This window comes from Heptranchias perlo, chromosome 24 (genome assembly GCF_035084215.1).
Source record: "Heptranchias perlo isolate sHepPer1 chromosome 24, sHepPer1.hap1, whole genome shotgun sequence".
NCBI lineage: Eukaryota > Metazoa > Chordata > Chondrichthyes > Hexanchiformes > Hexanchidae > Heptranchias > Heptranchias perlo.
This window is the reverse complement of record NC_090348.1, coordinates 41386397-41407854: the sequence shown is the minus strand read 5'-3', so window position 1 is coordinate 41407854 and position 21458 is coordinate 41386397. Positions and strand designations below refer to the sequence as shown.

Below are 21458 nucleotides of genomic sequence, written 5' to 3'. Positions count from 1 at the left end.
ATTTACGTGTGTGTATTTACGCATGTGTGTATGTGTGTGTATGTGTGTGTGCGTTTACGTGTGTGTATGTGTGTGTATTTACGTGTGTGTTTACGTATGCGTGTGTATTTACGTGTGTGTTTACGTGTGTGTATGTGTGTGTGTATTTACGTGTGTGTTTACGTGTGTATGTGTGTGTGTATTTACGTGTGTGTATTTACGCGTGTGTTTACGTGTCTGTATTTACGTGTGTGTTTACGTGTGTGTATGTGTGTGCGTATATTTACGTGCGTGTATTTACGCGTGTGTTTACGTGTGTGTGTATTTACGTGTGTGTTTACGTGTGTGTGTGTGTGTATTTACGTGTGTGTATTTACGCGTGTGTTTACGTGTGTGTATGTGTGTGTGTATTTATGTGTGTGTTTACGTGTGTGTGTGTGTATTTACGTGTGTGTTTACGTGTGTGTATGTGTGTGTGTATTTACGTGTGTGTTTACGTGTGTGTATGTGTGTGTTTACGTGTGTGTATGTGTGTGTGTGTTTACGTGTGTGTATGTGTGTGTGTGTGTGTGTTTACGTGTGTATTTACGTGTGTGTGGAAACAATGGAGGAAAGTTCAGAGAAGCAATGAGCAAAGTGCTTCCTCTTTGACCAAGCTTTGACCACCTGTCCTAATATCTCCTTATGTGGACTGGTCAAACTTTGTTTAATAACAATCCTGTGAACCGTAGGGTTGCCAACCCTCCAGGATCGCCCCAGAGTCTCCTGAAATTGAAAATTAATCTCTAGGACACTGCTGTGAGCAAAACCCAGGAGAAAAATCATTGGGGCATTAAAAAAAAAGTGTCCTTTATCACTTTCTTTGAACACTTTCATTTGCAAGTTCTAAAAACATCAGACATGGGGAAAAAAGGCTGTATGACTGACAGTCAAGAATCATCCGATTGGGTGATGAAGAGTCTATTCACTTTCCGATTGGCCATGGGAAGACAGTGGACCGTTAGGATGGACATGTCGGGCAACCAATGGTGGGAGTGCGGGGGCGGGGCAGTCACAGGCAGCAGGTCACGTGATGAAATCTCCAACAATATGCCCAACCAGAGTTGGCGACTCCAGTGAAGCGCCTTGGGACGTTTTGAAGGCGCTGAATAAATGCCAGTTGTTGTTCTAGTAGAATGGCCGGGAGCAGATGGACGTAAACATCTGTTCTGCCTACCCAGCATGCCCTCAACATGCCATGGCACCCACCAATGGAGGGAGATCAGCTGAGGACCCCGAGGAGCTCTGCAGTGTGTCAATCCCTGACCAGATTGGGGGCCCAACCTCAGCATAAACAAGGAGAGCAGGTCAAACGTTTATCAGCCCTAAATATTGTTTTTCCTTCACAGTTGACGAAAACAAAATCAACAAGGTTCTGGGTGGTTTGCAGAAACAGTTGAAAGAGGTAATTTTCAACATTACTACATTTTCTTTTTTGTACAATCACAACAGACGATGCTTGGCCCGATCTTCGCCAGTCCTGCAAGGGGTCAGATATAAGGGGCATAAGACAGTCAAGAAGTGAGAAAGGGCCTTTTATCCCACTCCATACATGTATGCTTGTTGGATCATGGACTCCCTCTCCCGGGTCCCAGCACCACCATTTGTTGGCCCCCTCTGGCAGAGAGCTTCGTCTGCTCTGAATGCACACTGGAAACTCAGGGCCACACTGGCCATGGTCGTCCTAACCATTCATTAACCAAAGAGAAGACTGAGGGGTGACCTAATAGAGGTCTTTAAGATAATGAAAGGGTTTGATAGGGTCGACGTAGAGAAGATGTTTCCACTTGCGGCGGAGACCAGTCGTGGGGGCCGTAAATATAAGATAGTCACTAATAAATCCAACAGGGAATTCAGGAGAAACCTCTATCCCCAGAGAATGGTTAAAATGTGGAACTCGCTATTGTAGGAGTAGTGAGGCGAATAGCATAGATGCATTTAAGGGGAAGTTAGATAAGCACATGATGGAGAAAAGAATAGAAAGATATGTTGATGGGGTTAGATGAAGTAGGGGGGAGGAGGGTTGTACCAGTATAGACCTGTTGGGCCAAACGGCCTGTTTCTGTGCTGTACCTTCTATGTAATTCTAAGAAAGGGTAAAAAATGGGCTTGCATTTTGCGGGGGTGGTTTACACCACATTCCCGACCCATCCCCACCGCCCCCGCCCACCGCACCCCCCCTCACCATCTTAACCTAACTGAGATCAGGAACGGGAAAGCCGTCCAGAGGAGTAGAGGAGCAGAGGTCTCATCATCATCGGGACGCACACGCCATTTTAACTGCAGGCCGACAAACGGCCATGTCGTCCGGGACCCACCAGCGCAGGCTGGCAGTAGGCAAGCAGCATCCCGGGCACAGGAGGCACATGCCAGTTTTTGTTTTGTTACTCTTTACAGCTTCCTTGTGTGGCCGGGAGGAGCAGGAATGATACTCCTGACCCGACGCGGATCGCTCCCTGCTTCAACCGTCCCGCCACCGCAGCCCCAGTTCCTGCCCCGAGTTAAAATCGGGGAGATTGTGTCTTTCACGGCCTCAGGACGTCCCAAAGGACTTCACACCCATTGAATTACTTTTGACGTGTAGTCGCTGCTGTAAAGTCAGGAAACGCAGCAGCTAATTTACGTACAGCGAGGTCCCACAAATAGCGAGAAGATAAATGACTGGATCGTCTGTTGTAAGTGATTTTGGTTGAGGGATAAATTTTGGCCAGGACATCGGGGAGAGCTCCCCTGCTCTCAGGGACCCACTGCAAACAATGACATCCTCCCGAGGAAGACCTGTCAATAATAACACACCAGCAGATATCCTCTTGCAAATTTTGGCACATTCTCGGGGACCCCTTGTCTTTGATGGTTCTCTGAATCTTCATGCAGCTTTCAGAGCTTTTCCCATTACAACCGCAGTTGGCATATGTCTCAAAGCACTTTCTGAACTCTATTGACATGCAATGTCTTTTCACAAGTAGCAACAAGGCGAATGACCGTTTACCTTCTTTTTGGTTGGTGTTGATTTATGCGAGAAATGTTGTCCAGGGAGAACTCCCTGCTCTTCTTCAAATGGTGCCTTGGGATCTTTAACATCCACCTGAACACTGGGACAGACATTCCCTGAATTGTCAATCCTACTTACTTGTCCCATTCCCACCCTCCTTTTGCCTTGTATCATCATCCCCTTTTGTCATTCAATCACTCCCGCCCTCCACCCTATCACAGATCTTCCCCTTTGTTCTTTCCTCCCTCTCCCCATTTTCCCCGGCTTTGCACCTGCTTAAAAACTTTTTAAATCTCTTAATTTCTCCCAGTTCTGATGAAAGATCGTTGACTTGAAACATTGATCCTCTGTCTCTCTCCACCGATGCTGCCCGACCTGTTTCTCCAGCACTTTGTGTTTTTATTTTCAGATTTTGCTTTTTTGCTTGACTGAATGACCCTTCCTACTTATTGTTCTCCCTCTGCTTTTAGCTGGACATTCAGTTCTTCACTCAAGAACCCAACAGTGAAAGACAAAGTGCGTCGGAGCTCAAAAAGCTCATCGCTATGGTGGTGACAGGCTCACTGCTGCTGCTTGTCTTCCTCTCCGCCATAATCTACAGGTGCTCGCAACGCAAATCACAGCACAAGAAGGAGCCAGTGAGTACCTGTGGCCCTGCTTTAGTGGACAACACCTAACCTGTCGCCAGTGCAGCAAGTAACAGCCCGCGTGGAATTGTACTTAAAAATGTGGTGTTCATTTAAAAAAAAGAGCCCCTCTCGTCTCAGGCAAAGGCAGCACAAAGGCAGCATTCCTCTGGGCTAGAGGGGAGAAAAAAGAATCAGCCCAGGGTTCAGGCTCCTGATCGCAATCCGTCAATCCCCAGCTGCGCCAGATTAACTGGGCAAAAAAAATAACCAAGATTGGGCTCAGCCACGATGCCCCCCACAGTGGGATAGCCTGCTGACGCTCCTGGGACTGTACCCCAGTGAGGTGTAAAAGCCTTCAGGAAAGGAGTGGGACGAAACTGAGGAGAGAAAGAGGGATCTCATAGAATCAGGCAGCACAGGAGGAGGCCATTCGGCCCATCGTGCCTGTGCCGGCTCTTTGAAAGAGCCATCCAATTAGTCCCACTCCTCTGCTCTTTCCCCATTGCCCTGCAATTTTTTTTTCCCCTGTATCAAATCGATACTTTACTTTCTACTTCTGCTACTCAAAAAAAAAAGTCGTTTATCTAGTGCTGGTTGACCATAGAGTCAAGAACAAGTCAGACAGTCTACGGCTGATGTGGAGTTAGAGGGCAGTGGATAATTGGAACTAGGGTGCCCATTCAGATGTAATTCAGTCCCCATTGCAAAGTCGTGCATTCTGTCCTTATTTTTACATCATTATTTACAGTTAAATGGCTAAGTTGGGAAGCAGAGGAGTAGAGTTGCTATAAGTTTAGGTTAAGTTTTAAGTTTTATATGCAGTTCGGGCTCAGGAGCTGCCAGATACCAAACTGTAGCATTACAGTGTCACCACTGGTGGGAGGATGAACTACAGCATGATAAGGTCACCTCGGTGGGCATCAGAATTTATAATGGAAAAAGTTCATACAAAAGTATGATAAAAACATGGCAACAGAAAGCAAGGTTGTGTAAACAGGAAGTGAGCACAGACATAAGATTTTCATATATTATGAATACGCTACATAAATCGGTCTACGAGCATGAATTTGGGTGAAACTCATACACTGCTTTTAGAACAGCAACTTCAGCCACAACAAATTTCCCCAAGGCGCTTCACAGAGCCGTAATCAGACCAAAAGTGGACCCCGCAACAAAGAAGGAGATATTAGGAAGGATGACCAAAAGTTGGTCAAAGAGGTGGGTTTTAGGGAGGGACTTGAAAGAGGAGAGGGAGGTGGAGAGGCAGAGGGGATTCGGAAGGGAATTCCAGAGTTTAGGATTTCGATGACTGATGGCACTCGTGGGGAAGGGAAAGAGGGATGCACAAGAGGCCAGAGTCAGAGGAACAGAGAGTTGGGGAGAGTTGCAGGGCTGGAGGAGATTACAGAGATCGGGAGGGGAAAGGCCATGAAGGCATTTAAACACGAGGATGAGAATTTTTAATTTGAGAAGTTGGGGGAGCGATGTAGATCAGCAAGCACCAAGGTGATAGGTGTACATGACTGGTGCGGGATAGGATATGGGCAGCAGAGTTCTGGAGAAGCTGAAGTTTACAGAAGATGGAGAATGGGAGGCCGGCCAGGAGAGCATTGGAATAGTCAAGTTTGGAGCTGACAAGGCATGGATGAGCCAGGGCAGTGGCGGGTGATGATATGGAGGTGGTATTTGGGATGAGCTCGAAAACTCAGCTAGGATGCCAAGATTGCGAACAGTCTGGTTCAACCTGAAGCAATGGCCGGAGGTGGAGATGGATTCAGTGGCTGGGGTATGGAGTTTGTGGCGGGGGCTAAAGACGATGGCTTCAGTCTTCCCAACCTTTAATTACAGCTCACCCAAGGCCAGATATCAGACAAGCAGTCTCACAACACAGAGGAGGTTGACAGGGTAGAGAGGTAGAGCTGGGTATCACCAGTGTAGATGTGACCCCATATCTGCAGATGATGTCTGAAAGGGGCAGCATCGAGATGAGGAAGAGGAGGGGGCCAAGATTAGATCCTTGAGGAAATCTGGAGGTGATGGTACAGGGAGGTGGGAGTAGAAGCTATTGCTAAAGATGCTCTGGCTACAATTGGATAGGTAATAATGAAACCAAGTGAGAGCAATCCCATTGAGCTGAACAACTGAGGAGAGGTGTTGGAGGAGGATGGTGTGGTCGACCATGTCATAGATGGTCAGGGTGGATGCTGAGAGGATGTTTCCCCTGGCTGGAGAGTCTAGACCTAGGGGACATAGTCTCAGGATAAGGGGTCGGACATTTAGGACTGAGATGAGAAGGAATTTCTTCACTCAGAGGGTCGTGAATATTTGGAATTCTCTACCCCAGAGGGCTGTGGATGCTCAGTCGTTGAGTATATTCAAGACTGAGATCGATAGATTCTTGGACTCTAAAGGAATCAAGGGATATGGGGATTGGGCGGGAAAGTGGAGTTGAGGTCGAAGATCAGCCATGATCTTATTGAATGGCGGAGCAGGCTCGAGGGGCCGTGTGGCCTACTCCTGCTCCTATTTCTTATGTTTCTTACAATCTGCAGAGGTCAGTGAGGACAAGAAGGGCCTTTACAGTGCTGTGCCAGGGATGGAAACTTGATTAGAGAGATTCAGACATGGAGTTGCAGGAAAGATGGTCATACATTTGGGACAACATATTCAAGATCTTTGGTGAGAAAAGGAGGTTGGAGATGGGATGGTGGTTTGCAGGGAAAGGGGAGGAGTCAAAGGTGGGTTTTTTTTTCAGAGAACGCCGATGGTGGCAGTTTTGAAAGCGAGAAGGACAATACCTGAGGAGAGGGAACCATTTACAACATCAACTAGCATGGCGACAAGGAAGGGAATTAGGGTGGTCAGCAGTTTAGTGGGAATGGGGTCAAGGGAAGAGGAGGTATATCTCATGGACAAGATGAGCTTGGCGAGGGCGAGGGAAGATCGGAGAGAAACTGGAGGAAGACGTAGGTTCAGGGCTGGAGCAGGGGGAAGCTCGGGGAGAACTTTGGCTTGATGGGCAAGGGATGGGGCAAAGCAATAGAACAACTGAAAGGACGATAAAGAAGTCCAGGAGCTCTTTATAGTTTTTGTTGGAAGTGAGGGTTGAGAGGGCAGGCAAGAGGGGTTTAAGGACTCAGATGGTAGTGGAGGTAAAAAGTCAAGAGTTAACTTTGCTTCCCACGGAGACCATGGCATGGTGGGCAGTTTTGATAGTGGAGTGTGCGGCCTGAGAGCACTTGATACGGTCGAGCCAGATCGGTAAACCAGTTGTGCACCAGATACGGATATCAGATGGGGGCCATAACCAGGGAAAACAAGCAGGGTGGGAGAGAGTAAGGATTTTACTGGGAACAAGATCATCCAAAGCGGACATGAGGGAACAGTTAAGCAGAATGCAGAAGTATCACGACGAGTGTAGGGCCAAAAGCTAAACGGTTGGGGTTTAGTGAGCGAAGTTGTTCGTGGTTTGGGGAAGATTATTTTCCAGGGATGGATACAGAAGGAAGGGGGTAAGGGGATGTGGATGATGAGGGATGTAAGGAAGTGATCAGCGATGTCTTTGTCTGTGATAGAGACCCGTGGGAATAGAGAGGCCGTTAGAGATGGTAAGGTGGAGGGGTTGGCCGTGGACAGGGATGGGAGAATTTATATGGAGGGAGACGTTTAGGACGGTGGTCGGAGAGTAGGATGACGGAAGGGTAGTGACGGGTTAAAAGTCACAATTATGGATTTCATTCCTGGCCAAAGGGCCATTCTCCGATGGGCAGAGAAGAATTCAGCCCCTCCCGTTGCCGGAAAGAGAAATGGCGGCCGCGCCGCCGGATCCCTCCGCCGAGGCGAGCAGGACTCTGTCTTCCCGAAGGCGCCAATGTCGGCTGGTTAACTCTGTGGCCACTGAAGTCAGAGCTTCCGTCAGCAGCAACACTACATTGTAAAGGGGCATCAGTCCCTCTCCCCATCGCATTGCCAGTAAAAGAAAGAAAGACGTGCATTTCTATAGTGCCTTTCACGGCCTCAGGACGTCCCAAAGCGCTCTGCAGCCAATGAAGTACTTTTTTGAAGTGTAGGAAACATAGCAGCCAATTTGTGCACAGCAAGCTCCCACAAACAGCAATGTGATAATGACCAGATCATCTGTTTTAAGGTGCATTTAGGTTTATTTATTACAGTTGTCGTCATGCAGCCTGCCAGAGTGGTTTTTCTTCAGGCTCCAAAACAGCGGCGCGGAAGAGAAATTAATTCAATCAAATCCTCAGGTGCGACCCACATTACACAGCCTGTGTGAAAACTGACTGGTGACATTAGCCCAGAAACAGGTCCCTCTGCTGTTGGTGCCTGCTCTCTGCGTCATGTCTCCAGCTGCCCTGGGAAGTTGTTGCAGGGTCTGATCAGCAGGTGGGGATCTTGTATTTCACGCGTGCAGCAGAGTCCCCGGGGGGAAGTGAATTAACCCTTCCCTGTGCTCATCGCCAAAGAAATAACGAGAGGGCTGGAAATCTTCACCACTCGTCAGTAAGGTTACTGTATCCAGCGTATGTCACTCCTCCTGCAGTGGAAGTTTTTTACTTTAAAAAGTGCAGTGTAAATTTAACCCATTAACTTCTCTCAGCGCTGGGAGCTGCCTCTCTCCCTTTTTTTTTCTCTCTTTTCCAACTTCTTGAGATGTTTGCTTATCTTTCAGTTTACAATTCTGATCAAGGCTGCGCCCCAAAAGGCTTTTTGCCTTTTCTCTGTGCAGATGTTGACTGACCTGCACAGAGAAAATTTCAGATTTTAAACATTTGCAGTTTTTTTTTTCTTTTTCACTTCCTTTTTTCTGCCTTTTTAAAAAAAAAATCTGTATAAATTAGAACAAGCTGAACGGTCTGAGGCTCTTTTCTCCAGAAAAGAGAAGGCTGAGGGGTGACCTGATCGAGGTCTTTAAGATTATGAAAGGGTTTGATAGGGTAGATGGAGAGAAAATGTTTCCATTTGTGGGGGAGACCACAACTGGGGGCTATAAATATAAGATAGTCTCATTAATAAATCCAATAGGGAATTCAGGAGAAACTTCTTTACCCAGAGAGTGGTTACAATGTGGAACTCACTACCAAAAGGAGTAGTTGAGGTGAATAGCATAGATGCATTTAAGGGGAAGCTCGATAAACATGAGGGAGAAATGAATAGAAGGACACCCTGATAGGGTGAGATGAAGTGGGGAAGGAGGAGGCTCGTATGGAGCATAAATGCTAGTAAAGACAAGTTGGACCGAATGGCCTGTCGACTCTATGTAACTCTATGTAAATGTAAATTGTTCGGTATAATATAACCGCAGTTTAAGGGAATTTAGAGATAATAAACATACTGAGGTAATCAGAAGCCAATCTTGATCTGTGGGCCTTACATATCGAACAGCTTCAGATTAACGGATCTTGGGAGAGGAGTTAAAAAGAAAAAAGACTTGCATTTATACAGCGCCTTTCACGACCTCAGGATGTCCCAAAGTGCTTTCCAGCCAATGAAGTACTTTTTGAAGTGTAGTCACTGTTGTAATGTAGGAAACGCGGCAGCCGATTTGCGCACAGCAAGATCCCACAAACAGTAATGTGATAAAGAGCAGATCATCTGTTTTTAGGTTTGTTGGTTGAGGGATAAATATTGGCCAGGACACCAGCGAAAAATTCCCTGCTTTTCTTTGAAATATTGCCATGGGATCTGTTATATCCACCCAAGAGGGCAGACAGGGCCTTAGTTTAAAGTCTCATTTGAAAGACACCACTTCCAACAGTGCAGCAGCACTCCCACCGTACTGCACTTAAGTGTCAGCCTCGAATATGGGCTCTTGTCTCGGGAGTGGGACTTGAACCCATGACTTTCTGACTTGGAGATGAAAATGCTACCCTTTGAGCCATGGCTGAGCAGCAGAGGAGCAGGCACTCCGGTACAAGAAGGGAGGGAAGATCAAGGCAGCGTGACCCAAGGCCACACCTGTGCACCCTCTCTTGGCAGATGGTGACACCGCTGGCCCCGTCTCCCCTCCCGGCTGAGTACGGTGAGTGGCATCACTGCGTCCCCGTTAATGTACCGATTGTTGGGAGTTTCCCAATGCCCTCCCCTCCATTCCAGATGCCGTGGTAAAGTTCCATGGCCATCAGCAACCCTCTGGTACCTCGCCCAACTGACCATACTTGGCCAACTATTCGACAGGGAGAGCATTACAGCCGGGTCTGATCTCGTCCTCATCCAGCACCCACATATTCCAGCAGGCGTCACTGGATAGCATTCAGGAGCAGGAAGTCTGGGTGGTCTCTCCGTCCAATCGCCCCCCCTCCCCCCACCATCCTCACGAGCCTGGATGCACTGAGGGCAATAAAACCATCCAAGCCGAGATCAGCTAACAGCACAGATCGAAGGATTGAACCTGGGACCTTACGGTACGGAAAATGTTATTTTGTCATCGTTTCCTTTCTCCCTTCACAGTACCTGACTGAAGAGATGCGAGCGGTGGACAACGGTTGCCACGACAACCCGGCCTTGGACATCACCGAGAGGCAGTCGGAGATGCAGGAGAAGAAGCCCAACTCTAGGGCAAACACGGACAGTTGGATAGTGCCCATGGACAACCTCACCAAGGAGGAGCTTGAGGAAGAAGACACCCATTTATAGAGCAGCTGTAACATAATCCCACTGCTATCTACAGCTCCACTGCACATCTGTATGATTGCTTCAAATATATATATACTGCCAACAGGAACTGAACTCATACTGTAATCCATACAAACACCTCCTGAAAGCCATATTCTCTCTGCATCGTTATGGGGTTGTTTTATTTGTTAACGAGAAGTTCCAGGATTTGAGGAGCTCTGAGGCCTCGCACACTTCTTTTCTAAAATTCTAAGCCCCGAGCAAGAAAGTTAAAACGCATTGTTGTTAGGGGGGGCCTATTCCCACAGAGGGTTCTCCTAATCTCCTGTTGGAATTTTGGTGGACGATTAGCAGAAGCCCTGGAGAAACAACGTAAACGGCCAATACTCGCCTTTTTACCACCGTTTCTTTGGGGGAATGAGACCCCGCGGAAATTCCAGGCGAGACTCTGTAAGCTCGTCACGGTATCTCGGAAGAGTAGGGTTGCCAACCCTCCAGGATCGCCCCTGGAGTCTCCGGGAATTAAAGATTAATCTCCAGGACACTGCTGCGAGCAAACCCAAGAGAAAATGTTCCTACGTTCCTAAAATCATCGGGGCGTTAAAAAAAAAATTGTGTGCTTTTAAAAAAATTTTCTTTGAACACTTTGGTTTATTAGTTATAAAAATATCGGCCACGTGATGTGATGAGACCTCCCGGGATAACCCGTACCAGAGTTGGCAACCCTAAGGAAGAGGGGCTCAGAATCCTTGTCCTTCATCATTGCCATTCCTTGGATCGTGTGCAGTGCTGACTAATCATTTATTTGTACGCAGATAAAGAAATAAAATAAGGTTCGCAAGATAGGTTTGGATGAAGGAGGCCCTGTAGCTTCATTTGATCTTTTTGCTCCCAGAATATCAGCCCCACCATCTTCCCATTACACCTTTAACATCTACCTGAACAGACTGATGTCTCATCCGAAGGAGACTGTTAACCATGAGATTTTAATTATGAACAAATCAATAATCTGTTTTAAACTTTTAAAAAAATGGAGGCAGGGGTGCAGTTATATTTACCAAGAGAGAATATGGCTTTATATCTTTAATGCTGTACTTTAGGTCATTACTTTTATTTCAGGCAAAATGGACACCAATGAGATGGGACGGTGTATGACAGCATTTCAGCCATCTTTTAACACAATAAATAATGCCAATCAGACAAATCATATTGTTAATATTAAGTATGTACAACACTAGATGTCTTTCTAAAACTGCGGGACTTGAGAGATTATTTTATTGTGAAGTTCTGTGTATGAACAAATAAATACAAATCATCCTCCCAAGGCAACTCTTCAGACACCTCAGCAGCCATATTGGATTGGCCTGCTTTATTCCAGTGGCTCAGCTTCCATCGTGTGGGAAACGTCACTATGAGTGAGTATAAGTTGGTTTGAAACCATAATTTTCCCAAATTTCCTAACGATTGTGTGAATTTGAATGATTTTTTAATAGAAGTTTGACATTTAAGTGTAAAGCAATCATCAGATCACAGTGAATGGGGAAACACCAGCCACCGTAGCATTGTAAAAGCATTGCTCCGCCATTGGCGGCCGTGCCTTCAGCCGCCCGGGCCCGAAGTTCTGGAATTCCCTCCCCAAACCTCTCCACCTCTCTCTCTCCTCCTTTAAGACGCCCCTTAAAACCTACCTCTTGACTGTCCTAATATCTCCTTATGTGGCTCGGTGTCACATTTTGTTTAATAACGCTCTTGTGAAGCGCCTTGGGACGTTTTACTGCGTTAAAGGTGCGAGTTGTTATTGTATCTAGCAGCCCGTTCGGGGAGTGAAAAAAAATTCCTTTATTGGTCGTCAGATAAGCCAATCCCAAATTTCAATAGTCATCAGGCAACTCATTGGAATCGGTAAATTGGCAAATAGTTGGCTCCATTCCCAGCAAGTGCGGATCTTACCTCCAGATTTTAATCAATAAATCGCGCTTTATTACTGTTCCCCAAGTGGTGGTCTTGTTTAATAAGACTGGCTGTGTGCGTTGCCTCGATGGCTCAGTTGGTAGATGCACTGCCCCTTAGACAACAGCTCGTGCTCCAGGTTCAATCCCTGCTCTTGCGCTGACGCCAGCAATTGGGGTAGAGAGGAGGTAAAGCAGCACAGGGTTCCCACGCCTACTTGTTATCCCATGTGTGTGTGTGGATTTTTGAATGAGGACAAGATCATGCTTGTCTGTGATGCCCCCTTTAGTTGAGCAGTCTGCCAGCAATCGTGAAGAATGGCCACTTGGCCACCAGAGGGCAGCAAACCCCCCACTGGAAGCCCATCCTGGCGAGTGCCAGCGCCTTCAGGAGAGGGAAGCAGATTGGATGGTGGAGTGAGAAAAGTACAGAGGAGGCGGTCATGATTAGTGCAACTGTGTTTCAACACTCAAATCTCAGCTTTTAAACCATAAAAACATCATCAATGTAGCAAGTGTGTTTTTAACGGAAGGATATAGTATGTGAAAAAAGAACTTCTGTACGTTATTATCAATAGTTGTGTAAACATACAAATATAGCGGCTAATAAAAACATTTTTTTATCTTAAATTACTTTAAACTCCAAATATCTCCATTTTAAATTAAGTCTGCACATCAGATGCTCTTCTTGTTAGTCCCGAACTGGACTTACCTCTAACATAAGCAGAAATAAAAGGCATGTATTGAAGGAGTAAATTTCCAACATGGCAGTGCTGGCCGGGGAGTGTCGAGAGAGCATGTCGGAAATTCCAGGGTTCCGGGAGCATGAAGTGGGAAAATTCCACCTTTAATTGTTACTTGAATAGGTTCACGGGACTTGGGTTTAACAGGAAAAGGACAACATCTCCCAACAATGCAGCCCCCCTCCCTGCCCCCGCGCCCCCGCCCTCGCCCCCGCCCCTGTCTGTACGAGTGCCAGGTCTCAAACCCACAACCCAAAGCGAGAGTCTACCAACTGGGCCAAGCTGATACAGAGGAGAACCTTAAATTTAATCATTTCTTCATGTCCAGCTCAGCGTAATTCCCTTTCAATCTTCTGGTATTTTCTCGGACACATTATGTTGGTAAGGTACAGTTTTCCACTTCTGTGACCCAGATAATTTTCCACTGGGAGACACTCACTGTGCAGCATGTGTGGGAATTGCTGATCCAGCCAAAGCTATTTCTGCTCCTGAGGTCTAGAAACAGCATCAGGTCGGAGTTTGATCCAGGACTGGGAATGGCGAGTGCCGTCAGAGGGAGAGTGGCGAGTGCCATCAGAGAGAGAGTGACGAGTGCAGCCTCAGAGAGAGAGTGACGAGTGCAGCCTCAGAGAGAGAGTGACGAGTGCAGCCTCAGAGAGAGAGTGGCGAGTGCTGTCAGAGAGAGAGTGACGAGTGCCGTCAGAGAGAGTGGAGAGTGCCGTCTCGGAGAGAGAGTGGCGAGTGCCGTCTCGGAGAGAGAGTGGCGAGTGCAGCCTCGGAGGGAGAGTGGCGAGTGCAGCCTCGGAGGGAGAGTGGCGAGTGCCGTCTCGGAGAGAGAGTGGCGAGTGCAGCCTCGGAGGGAGAGTGGCGAGTGCCGTCTCGGAGAGAGAGTGGCGAGTGCAGCCTCGGAGGGAGAGTGGCGAGTGCAGCCTCAGAGAGAGAGTGGCGAGTGCAGCCTCGGAGAGAGAGTGGCGAGTGCCGTCTCGGAGAGAGAGTGGCGAGTGCAGCCTCGGAGGGAGAGTGGCGAGTGCAGCCTCGGAGGGAGAGTGGCGAGTGCAGCCTCAGAGAGAGAGTGGCGAGTGCAGCCTCGGAGAGAGAGTGGCGAGTGCAGCCTCGGAGAGAGAGTGGCGAGTGCAGCCTCGGAGAGAGAGAGTGACGAGTGCAGCCTCGGAGAGAGAGAGTGACAATTGCCTCTGTGAAATTAAGGAAAGGAAGATTGTCTCTGTGAACAGGTGAATTGTATTGAGAGGAAGATGAACTCTGAAGGGGAGAGGGGGATGGCATATTGGGGAGGATTGGCTCGGAAGGGAGAAGGGTGGAGTATTTCAGTGAAGGAGCAAAGTGGGGTGTGGTGGAGTGTGAAGGGGAAAGGTGGAGTGTCTGTGAAGGGGGAGGGGAAGAGTGTAAAAGGGGGAGGGGTCAAGTGTGAGGGGGAGGGGCAGAGTGTGAAGGGGAGGGGCAGAGTGTGAAGGGGAGGGGTAGAGTGTGAAGGGGAGGGGCAGAGTGTGAAGGGGCGGGGCAGAGTGTGAAAGGGGAGGGGCAGAGTGTGAAAGGGGCGGGGCAGAGTGTGAAGGGGGAGGGGCAGAGTGTGAAAGGGGAGGGGCAGAGTGTGAAAGGGGGAGGGGCTGAGTGTGAAGGGGAGGGGCAGAGTGTGAAAGGGGGAGGGGTTGAGTGTGAAGGGGAGGGGCAGAGTGTGAAAGGGGGAGGGGCTGAGTGTGAAGGGGAGGGGCAGAGTGTGAAAGGGGGAGGGGTTGAGTGTGAAGGGGAGGGGTAGAGTGTGAAGGGGAGGGGCAGAGTGTGAAGGGGAGGGGCAGAGTGTGAAAGGGGGAGGGGCTGAGTGTGAAGGGGAGGGGCAGAGTGTGAAAGGGGGAGGGGTTGAGTGTGAAGGGGAGGGGCAGAGTGTGAAAGGGTTAGGGGCAGAGTGTGAAGGGGAGGGGTAGAGTGTGAAGGGGAGGGGCAGAGTGTGAAAGGGGGAGGGGCTGAGTGTGAAGGGGAGGGGCAGAGTGTGAATGGGGGAGGGGCTGAGTGTGAAGGGGTGGGGCAGAGTGTGAAAGGGGGAGGGGCTGAGTGTGAAGGGGAGGGGCAGAGTGTGAAAGGGGGAGGGGTTGAGTGTGAAGGGGAGGGGCAGAGTGTGAAAGGGTTAGGGGCAGAGTGTGAAGGGGAGGGGTAGAGTGTGAAGGGGAGGGGCAGAGTGTGAAAGGGGGAGGGGCTGAGTGTGAAGGGGAGGGGCAGAGTGTGAATGGGGGAGGGGCTGAGTGTGAAGGGGAGGGGCAGAGTGTGAAAGGGGGAGGGGCTGAGTGTGAAGGGGAGGGGCAGAGTGTGAATGGGGGAGGGGCTGAGTGTGAAGGGGAGGGGCAGAGTGCCTCTTGGTGGTCAGTCACAAACTGAGGTTGTGGGAAAATGAGAATTATAAAAGGGCCCCAATACAGAAAGGAGTGGGAGCCCCGATCTAACAGTATTGTTTTTGGGGGTGTGGGTGGGCGGGTGCGTCCTCTTGAATTACATGACATCGTGTTGTTTGATGATGGAGAGTGTCTGTCTGTAAAGAAAGCCCCAGCTCCATTGATCTGGATAGAACCCGAACAGGTCCCAAAAATACCTTGCTGGAAAATATAATGTATTTCCCAATGGTTTGTTCTTCTGGAGCCAAAGTTTAATATAATAGTAATTGAATTAAAGTATCACTGAACTGTCACTGTTTTTGTGTGGCTGCATATAGTAACACCACTATTCCCTGCCAGAATGGAGATGATTGGATAATTCACCTGTTAATCACACCTGCAGCCCACACTGCCGTAAGCTGATTTTTACGCACACAATTTGTATTATGTAACTATCCTCCACTCACTGCATTTTGCTGGTTAAATAATCCTGCTTTTATCGGGAGAAGTTGCTGTAGGTTCGGTCATGAGTTCTGTTTCCTTTCGTTCGTAGAATCTCTTTTTAAATAGACTCTGTACACTGTTCACTGTAGCGTACTGTTTAAATAGACATTGCTGTTTTAATGGACTGTTTGCTTTGAGTCCTGCCATAAGTCCCGCCCCCCCCCGCCCTGCCCCCAACTCATTGGCTGACACAGTGGTGTCACTAAACACTCTGCTTTTTCCCAATATTTGAATGTGAATTACTGCTCACTAATCTCGAAGCAAGGTTCCCTTCGCCTTTCCTCACAGTCGAGATGGGTGAGGAAGCCCATTTAGCCCATCGAGCCACAGAGATCCCACCGCCTTCTGCGTCACGCAGTTCAGCTGTTCTTTTTTCAATGGTTCTCTTGTCGTTGGCTGCAGTTGCCAATACAAACCACTGGACTTGCCTCATTCCGGCAGCAGTGGGGGTGCACGACCTGAGGGCATGCCCCAGGATTTTTGGGGGTCCGCCCCAGGATTCACCAACTCCACTCTACCCTCCGGTACCAGGTGGAATTGGGGGAGGACAGCAGTGGGAGATCAGGGTAACCTCACTGTCCCAAATAGAGTGCTGCAATGTTTGAACCCCTCACCCACCCCTTCCTTGTCAGTGGTTCAGTTAGTATGGTTGCTGATCTATCTTTTCAATACTGTGTCCTATCCTAATTAGGGGGGGGGGTCTGTCACCTTTGTACAAAGATCGTTGGTTTGGGAGGGAATAAAATGACAGTTGCTATGAGTTTATTTTAATCAGTTCCAAAGAATCTTTCTATGTCTAAAATTTTCACCATAAAATATATGAAGAAAGATGCATTTCTCTCGGGCCTTTCACGACCTCAGGATGCTTTACAGCCAATGAAGTACTTTTATGAAGTGTAGTCACTGTTGTAATGTTGGAAATGCGGCAGCCAATTTGCTCACAGCAAGGTCGCACAAACAGCAATGTGATAATGACCAGACAATCTGTTTCTTGTGATGTTGGTTGAGGGATAAATATTGGCCAAGACACTCTGGAGAATTCCCCTGCTCTTCTTCAACACAGTGCTATGGGATCTTTTACGTCCACCTGAGAGGGCAGACGGGGCCTCAGTTTAATGTCTCATCCAAAACCTACCGCACTGGAATATCAGCCTGGATTTTGTGCTCAAGTCTCTGGAGTGGGATTTGAACCCACAACTTCAGCCTCAGAGGTGAGAGTGTTACCCACTGAGCCACTTCTATCTTGCAAGCCAGTAATCCTAGATAAAAGTCCTTTTATCATTTCCCCTTTTAACTGGAGCATTAATTCTGAATTGGACCATGATTCTGAGCACACTGGTTGTACCGTGTAACAGGTTAACCTGGCAGTCTTTGTACAGAAACCTGCATCAGTTGGATGACATGGAAATGACAATGCAAGAAACAGGCCATTCAGCCCAAGCAGTCCATGTCAGTGCTTATCCGCCACATGAGCAGTTGTCCCAGTCCCGCATGCCAGCCCTGTTCCCAAACCTCTTATCGCCCCCTTCCCTTCAACCACCCATGTCACCTATTCTTAAACGTTGACGTGCTCTCTGCTTCAATCACTAACTCAGATCGTGCATTCCACAGCCTCACAACCTCGTGCTCAAAAATCAAGTTTCTCCTGCTCTCTCCCAAACTTCCTTGTATCTATGCCATCTCATTCTAGACCCCTCAACCTGTGGAAACAGTCTGTATCTATCCAACTGTAGGTCGTTTCTCTCAACATCAGCTGCTTGTAATGCAACGGTGCTGGTAATTTGGTGCGGGGAGTTATTTTACAGCCGGCCCTCTCTTCGCGTGGGGCCGAGAGCAGACTTGCTGCTCCACATATCTCTGGGCTTCAATTCGTGGGCCTGTTCCCTGAACTTATTCCTGTCTCTCTCCTTTCCTCACTCCCCGCACCCACCCCAGCAAAAAAAAGCAATGGTATCAGGGTTTCCATACAGCAAGAGAAAGGTCTGTATTAGAACAGCACTACTTAGAATAGAACTGTTCGTTAGAAATATTGGTCCTGTTTTTTTTTTCTTTCTCTCCTCCTGTGGGCAAGTCTGGTCTCCACTTTGCAACTCCAGGGAATGGCCCAACTGAAATCGGGAGCTCACCATGCAGGAATTACGGGTGCAAGCTGTGACCCATCACTCCAGGGCACAGCTTTCTTCAGAGTGGCCTTTGATCAAGGGATTGGTTGGGATTGTAGCCCATGACCCAGGGATAGTTGAGTCACATGGTTGCAATATTAAAAAAACAAGAACACAAGGCTAATATTAATTATGCAATGGAAATTGGATCAAATAAAACCTGTTTAAATTCTAGTTCACTCCACTTCAATCCATCGCCTGGTCTTCACTTATCGTAACTGGAAATTTCAGCATGGTGCACCTGTTATAGTGCTGAACTTCTCTCTCAACCTAATCACGAAGAATCCCTCTTCCTCCTCCCAATTAATTACTATTATGCCCAGACTGTTCGCTCCTGTCTCTCGTCGTGAGGTATCCACCCAGTACTACTGCTTCAGCAAAGTGAGGAGAAAGTGAAGGAGGATAAATTTGTCTCAAGTTATCATTTGTAGTGTTGTAGGAAGCACAAAGGACGACATTATCACTTTCTATTGAAGGTTGGGCAGCTTCTACTGTTATGACCACTAAGAGTTTAATGAAAGATGTTTGTTGACATTGCTGGTCTGGAGACCTTGCTTGGTGATACAGCAATGCACCAATAGCAGCCGACGTACAATGAACGATGCAGACAAACTTCAGTCCCACTAAAAACAAAAAACTGACTTAAAAAGAAAACCTGCGAATAATGGAAATCTGAAAGAAGAGCAGAAAATTGCCTATCCAAGATTTTGTGTTTTCATTTCAGATAAAGTGAATTAGTTTTTGCCAAATATGTATTTATTGAACCATCTAATTTTCAGAGTTTTGGAACAAATAAAATACACAATTTTGTTCCACATATCATTCAGGTGCACCAGATGTGAAGTCAAGAGACAAGGACATTTATTGAGCACAAAGATCTCTGATGACTAGATCCCCATCACCGCCCGAGGTGAAGGAGAAAATTCAATATTTGTCATTTTGTGTCATGAGGTTTCATTTAAAAAAATTAAGGTGTGTTTTTGTTTGTTTGTTCTTGGGGTGTGGACAATGCGGAAAAGGCCACATTTATAGTTGCCTAGATGTAGTTACCTGCACTCCTTCTGGTGATGTTTCCCCACAATGAAGTTGGGTAGGGAATTCCAGGAGTTTGACCCAGCGATGATGAAGGAACGGCCATGGATGTCCAAGTCAGGATGCTGTGTCACTCGTACATGTTCCCTTGATGTTGCTGCTCTTGTCCTTCTTGGTGGTGGAGGTCGCAGAGGAAGGATATACTGCTGAAGTAACCTTGGCGAGTTGCTGCAGTTAATCAAAGGATTGGACCAGCAACCATCAATTTTCAGCTTAACCTTCCCTATCCTGATTCTTTGCCAAGAACTGACTTTATGCAATTCATGTAAACTTGGTTATGTATCATAATGGAGGAGACCCCTCTGGCAGAGGGGGGAGGAAGCTAATGTAACAGACTCCGCAGCATCACCGCTCTCTAGCAAAACTCAGCCTCCACTGGTCCCAGCTGACGCAATGTTGAAACGAGCGTCCACGTACCAGCATGTTTAAATAAGCAGGTTTCATCCAAGAAAATTCTCTCAAATAATTAAGTGTGTGGATAATGGGCGTGTGAATATTTGAGGTTGGACTGCAGTTCTGAAAGCAGATAGTACTCCTGTGAAATGTACTGTATATTAGACACAAGATGGCACTGTTGTTTTAATGAACAATGTACTGAATATGAAGATTTGTACCTCAATTATTCTTAAAGCTTATTTCTTTCCAAAGTGCATGATATATCAATAAAAACATCTGTTGTAAATTAATATCTCCTCCTATCTGATTGAGCTGCAAAATTATCTCAAGAACTTAAAACTATTCCTTGTAGCAGAGAGATAATAATGAATACTTCATATAATTCAGAAGCAAAAGATTTTGCTTAACAAATTATTGGAGGTAATTAAAATGGTTGAGGTGGATATAATTTTGAGAAGGTGCTAGATCAAGTTTTACTAATGAGACTTACGACGCTGACAGCTTATACAGATAGTGATCAATTTGTTTGAAAACTGGCCTTAGAATGGAATGCACAAGATGATAATTAGAATTTTGTTCTGGCTAGGGGGGCAGTGACTGCTGAAATTCTGCAGATTATCTGTGCTGGATTCATTGTTCACACACAATTCAACAGTTATGGAGGAAGCTGCTGCCTGTAATACAGGACTGGTAGAGGCAAGATAGACAACATTCACAGGTCAATTAAGTGGATGGGTTAAGGTATGGCCAATGGAGTTTCTTGCACTGGAACAGGAAATGTGAAACATTGACACATGGTGGGGATGTCAGTTAGTAAAAAAATGTAAAAGGGAAAGGATCTAGATATAATTATTAACTGAAGTATCCAGGCAACAAGGTCAGCAATGCTAAGTGCAGTGGAAACCAATTTGTCTCGTGAGACGATTAATTTCTAATACTTTTAGTGTTGTGTCAATTTGAAACTGAGTTCAAGCACTTCCTTGAAACATTAATGTCCACATACAATCAGACATAGGCTTCACATTCAATAGGAAATGTCTTAAATAAGTGTTCTTTGTTTAATGCATATTGGATTACACAAATTACAGGCCATGATGTGTGTCCATTGGGGACCTCAGCATTACTAATCCATGTGAATTCTTCTTTATGGCTGTTTCAAAGCATAAATCAGTTTTATTGGGTGTCAAGAACCAATAGTTACATCAAGTCTACAGCACAGAAATGGGCCTTTTGGCCCAACTAGTCTATGCCGGTGTTTGTGCTCCAAACGAGCCTCCTCATATCCCTCTTCTTCTAACCCTACCAGCATACCCTTCTATTCCGATCTCCCTCATGTGTTTAATCTAGCTACCACAAGGAGTCATTGAGGCAAATAGCATAGATACATTTAAGGGGAAGCAAGTTCCACATTCTTACCACTCTGAAGAATTTTCTCCTGAATTCCCTATTGGATTTCAGTGACTCTCATATTTATGACCTCTAGTTTTGGACTCCCCACAAGTGGAAACATTTTCTCTATGTCTACCCTATCAGACCCTTTCATTATCTTAAAGACCTTTATCAGGTCATCCCTCAGACTTCTCGTTTCTAGAGAAGAGTCCCACCTGTTCAGCCTTTCCTGATGAGTATATCCTCTCAGTTCTGGTATCATCCTTGTGCATCTTTTTTTGCACCCTCTCCAATTCATCAATATCCTTTTTATAATATGGAGACCACAATTATGCACAGTATTCCAAGTGTGGTCTAACCAAGGTTCTGTACAAGTTTAACATAACTATTTTGCTTTTCAAATCTCTCTAGAAATGAACCAGAGTGCTCGGTTTGCTTTTTCATGGCTTTATTAACCTGAGCGGCTACCTTTAGTGATGTGTATCTGTACCCCCAGATCCCTTTGTTCCTCCACCCCATTTAGACTTATTATCCAAGCAATAAGTGGGCCTCCTTATTCTTCCTACCAAAATGCAC

The 21458-nt window shown here is 46.9% G+C and overlaps 1 protein-coding gene across 5 annotated transcripts in view; it reads left to right on the top strand.

Annotated features, from left to right (window-relative positions):
• Positions 1-19783, top strand: part of podxl (podocalyxin-like) — a 117770-nt gene extending 97987 nt beyond the window's left edge. For 2 of the 5 annotated variants that reach the window (XR_010967110.1, XR_010967107.1), the window contains exons 6-9: positions 1368-1423; positions 3481-3648; positions 10102-11681; positions 18181-19783. Coding sequence is in view for 1 of the 5 variants with exons in the window: in XM_068005166.1 (XP_067861267.1) it covers positions 1368-1423; positions 3481-3648; positions 10102-10287 (410 nt within the window). In the remaining 4 variants the exon portion in view is untranslated. Of the gene's footprint in view, positions 1-1367; positions 1424-3480; positions 3649-10101; positions 12846-18180 lie in introns of those variants that run through there. The other 3 variants (XR_010967108.1, XR_010967109.1, XM_068005166.1) reach the window with 3 other exon arrangements.
• Positions 19784-21458: the final 1675 nt, after the last annotated feature.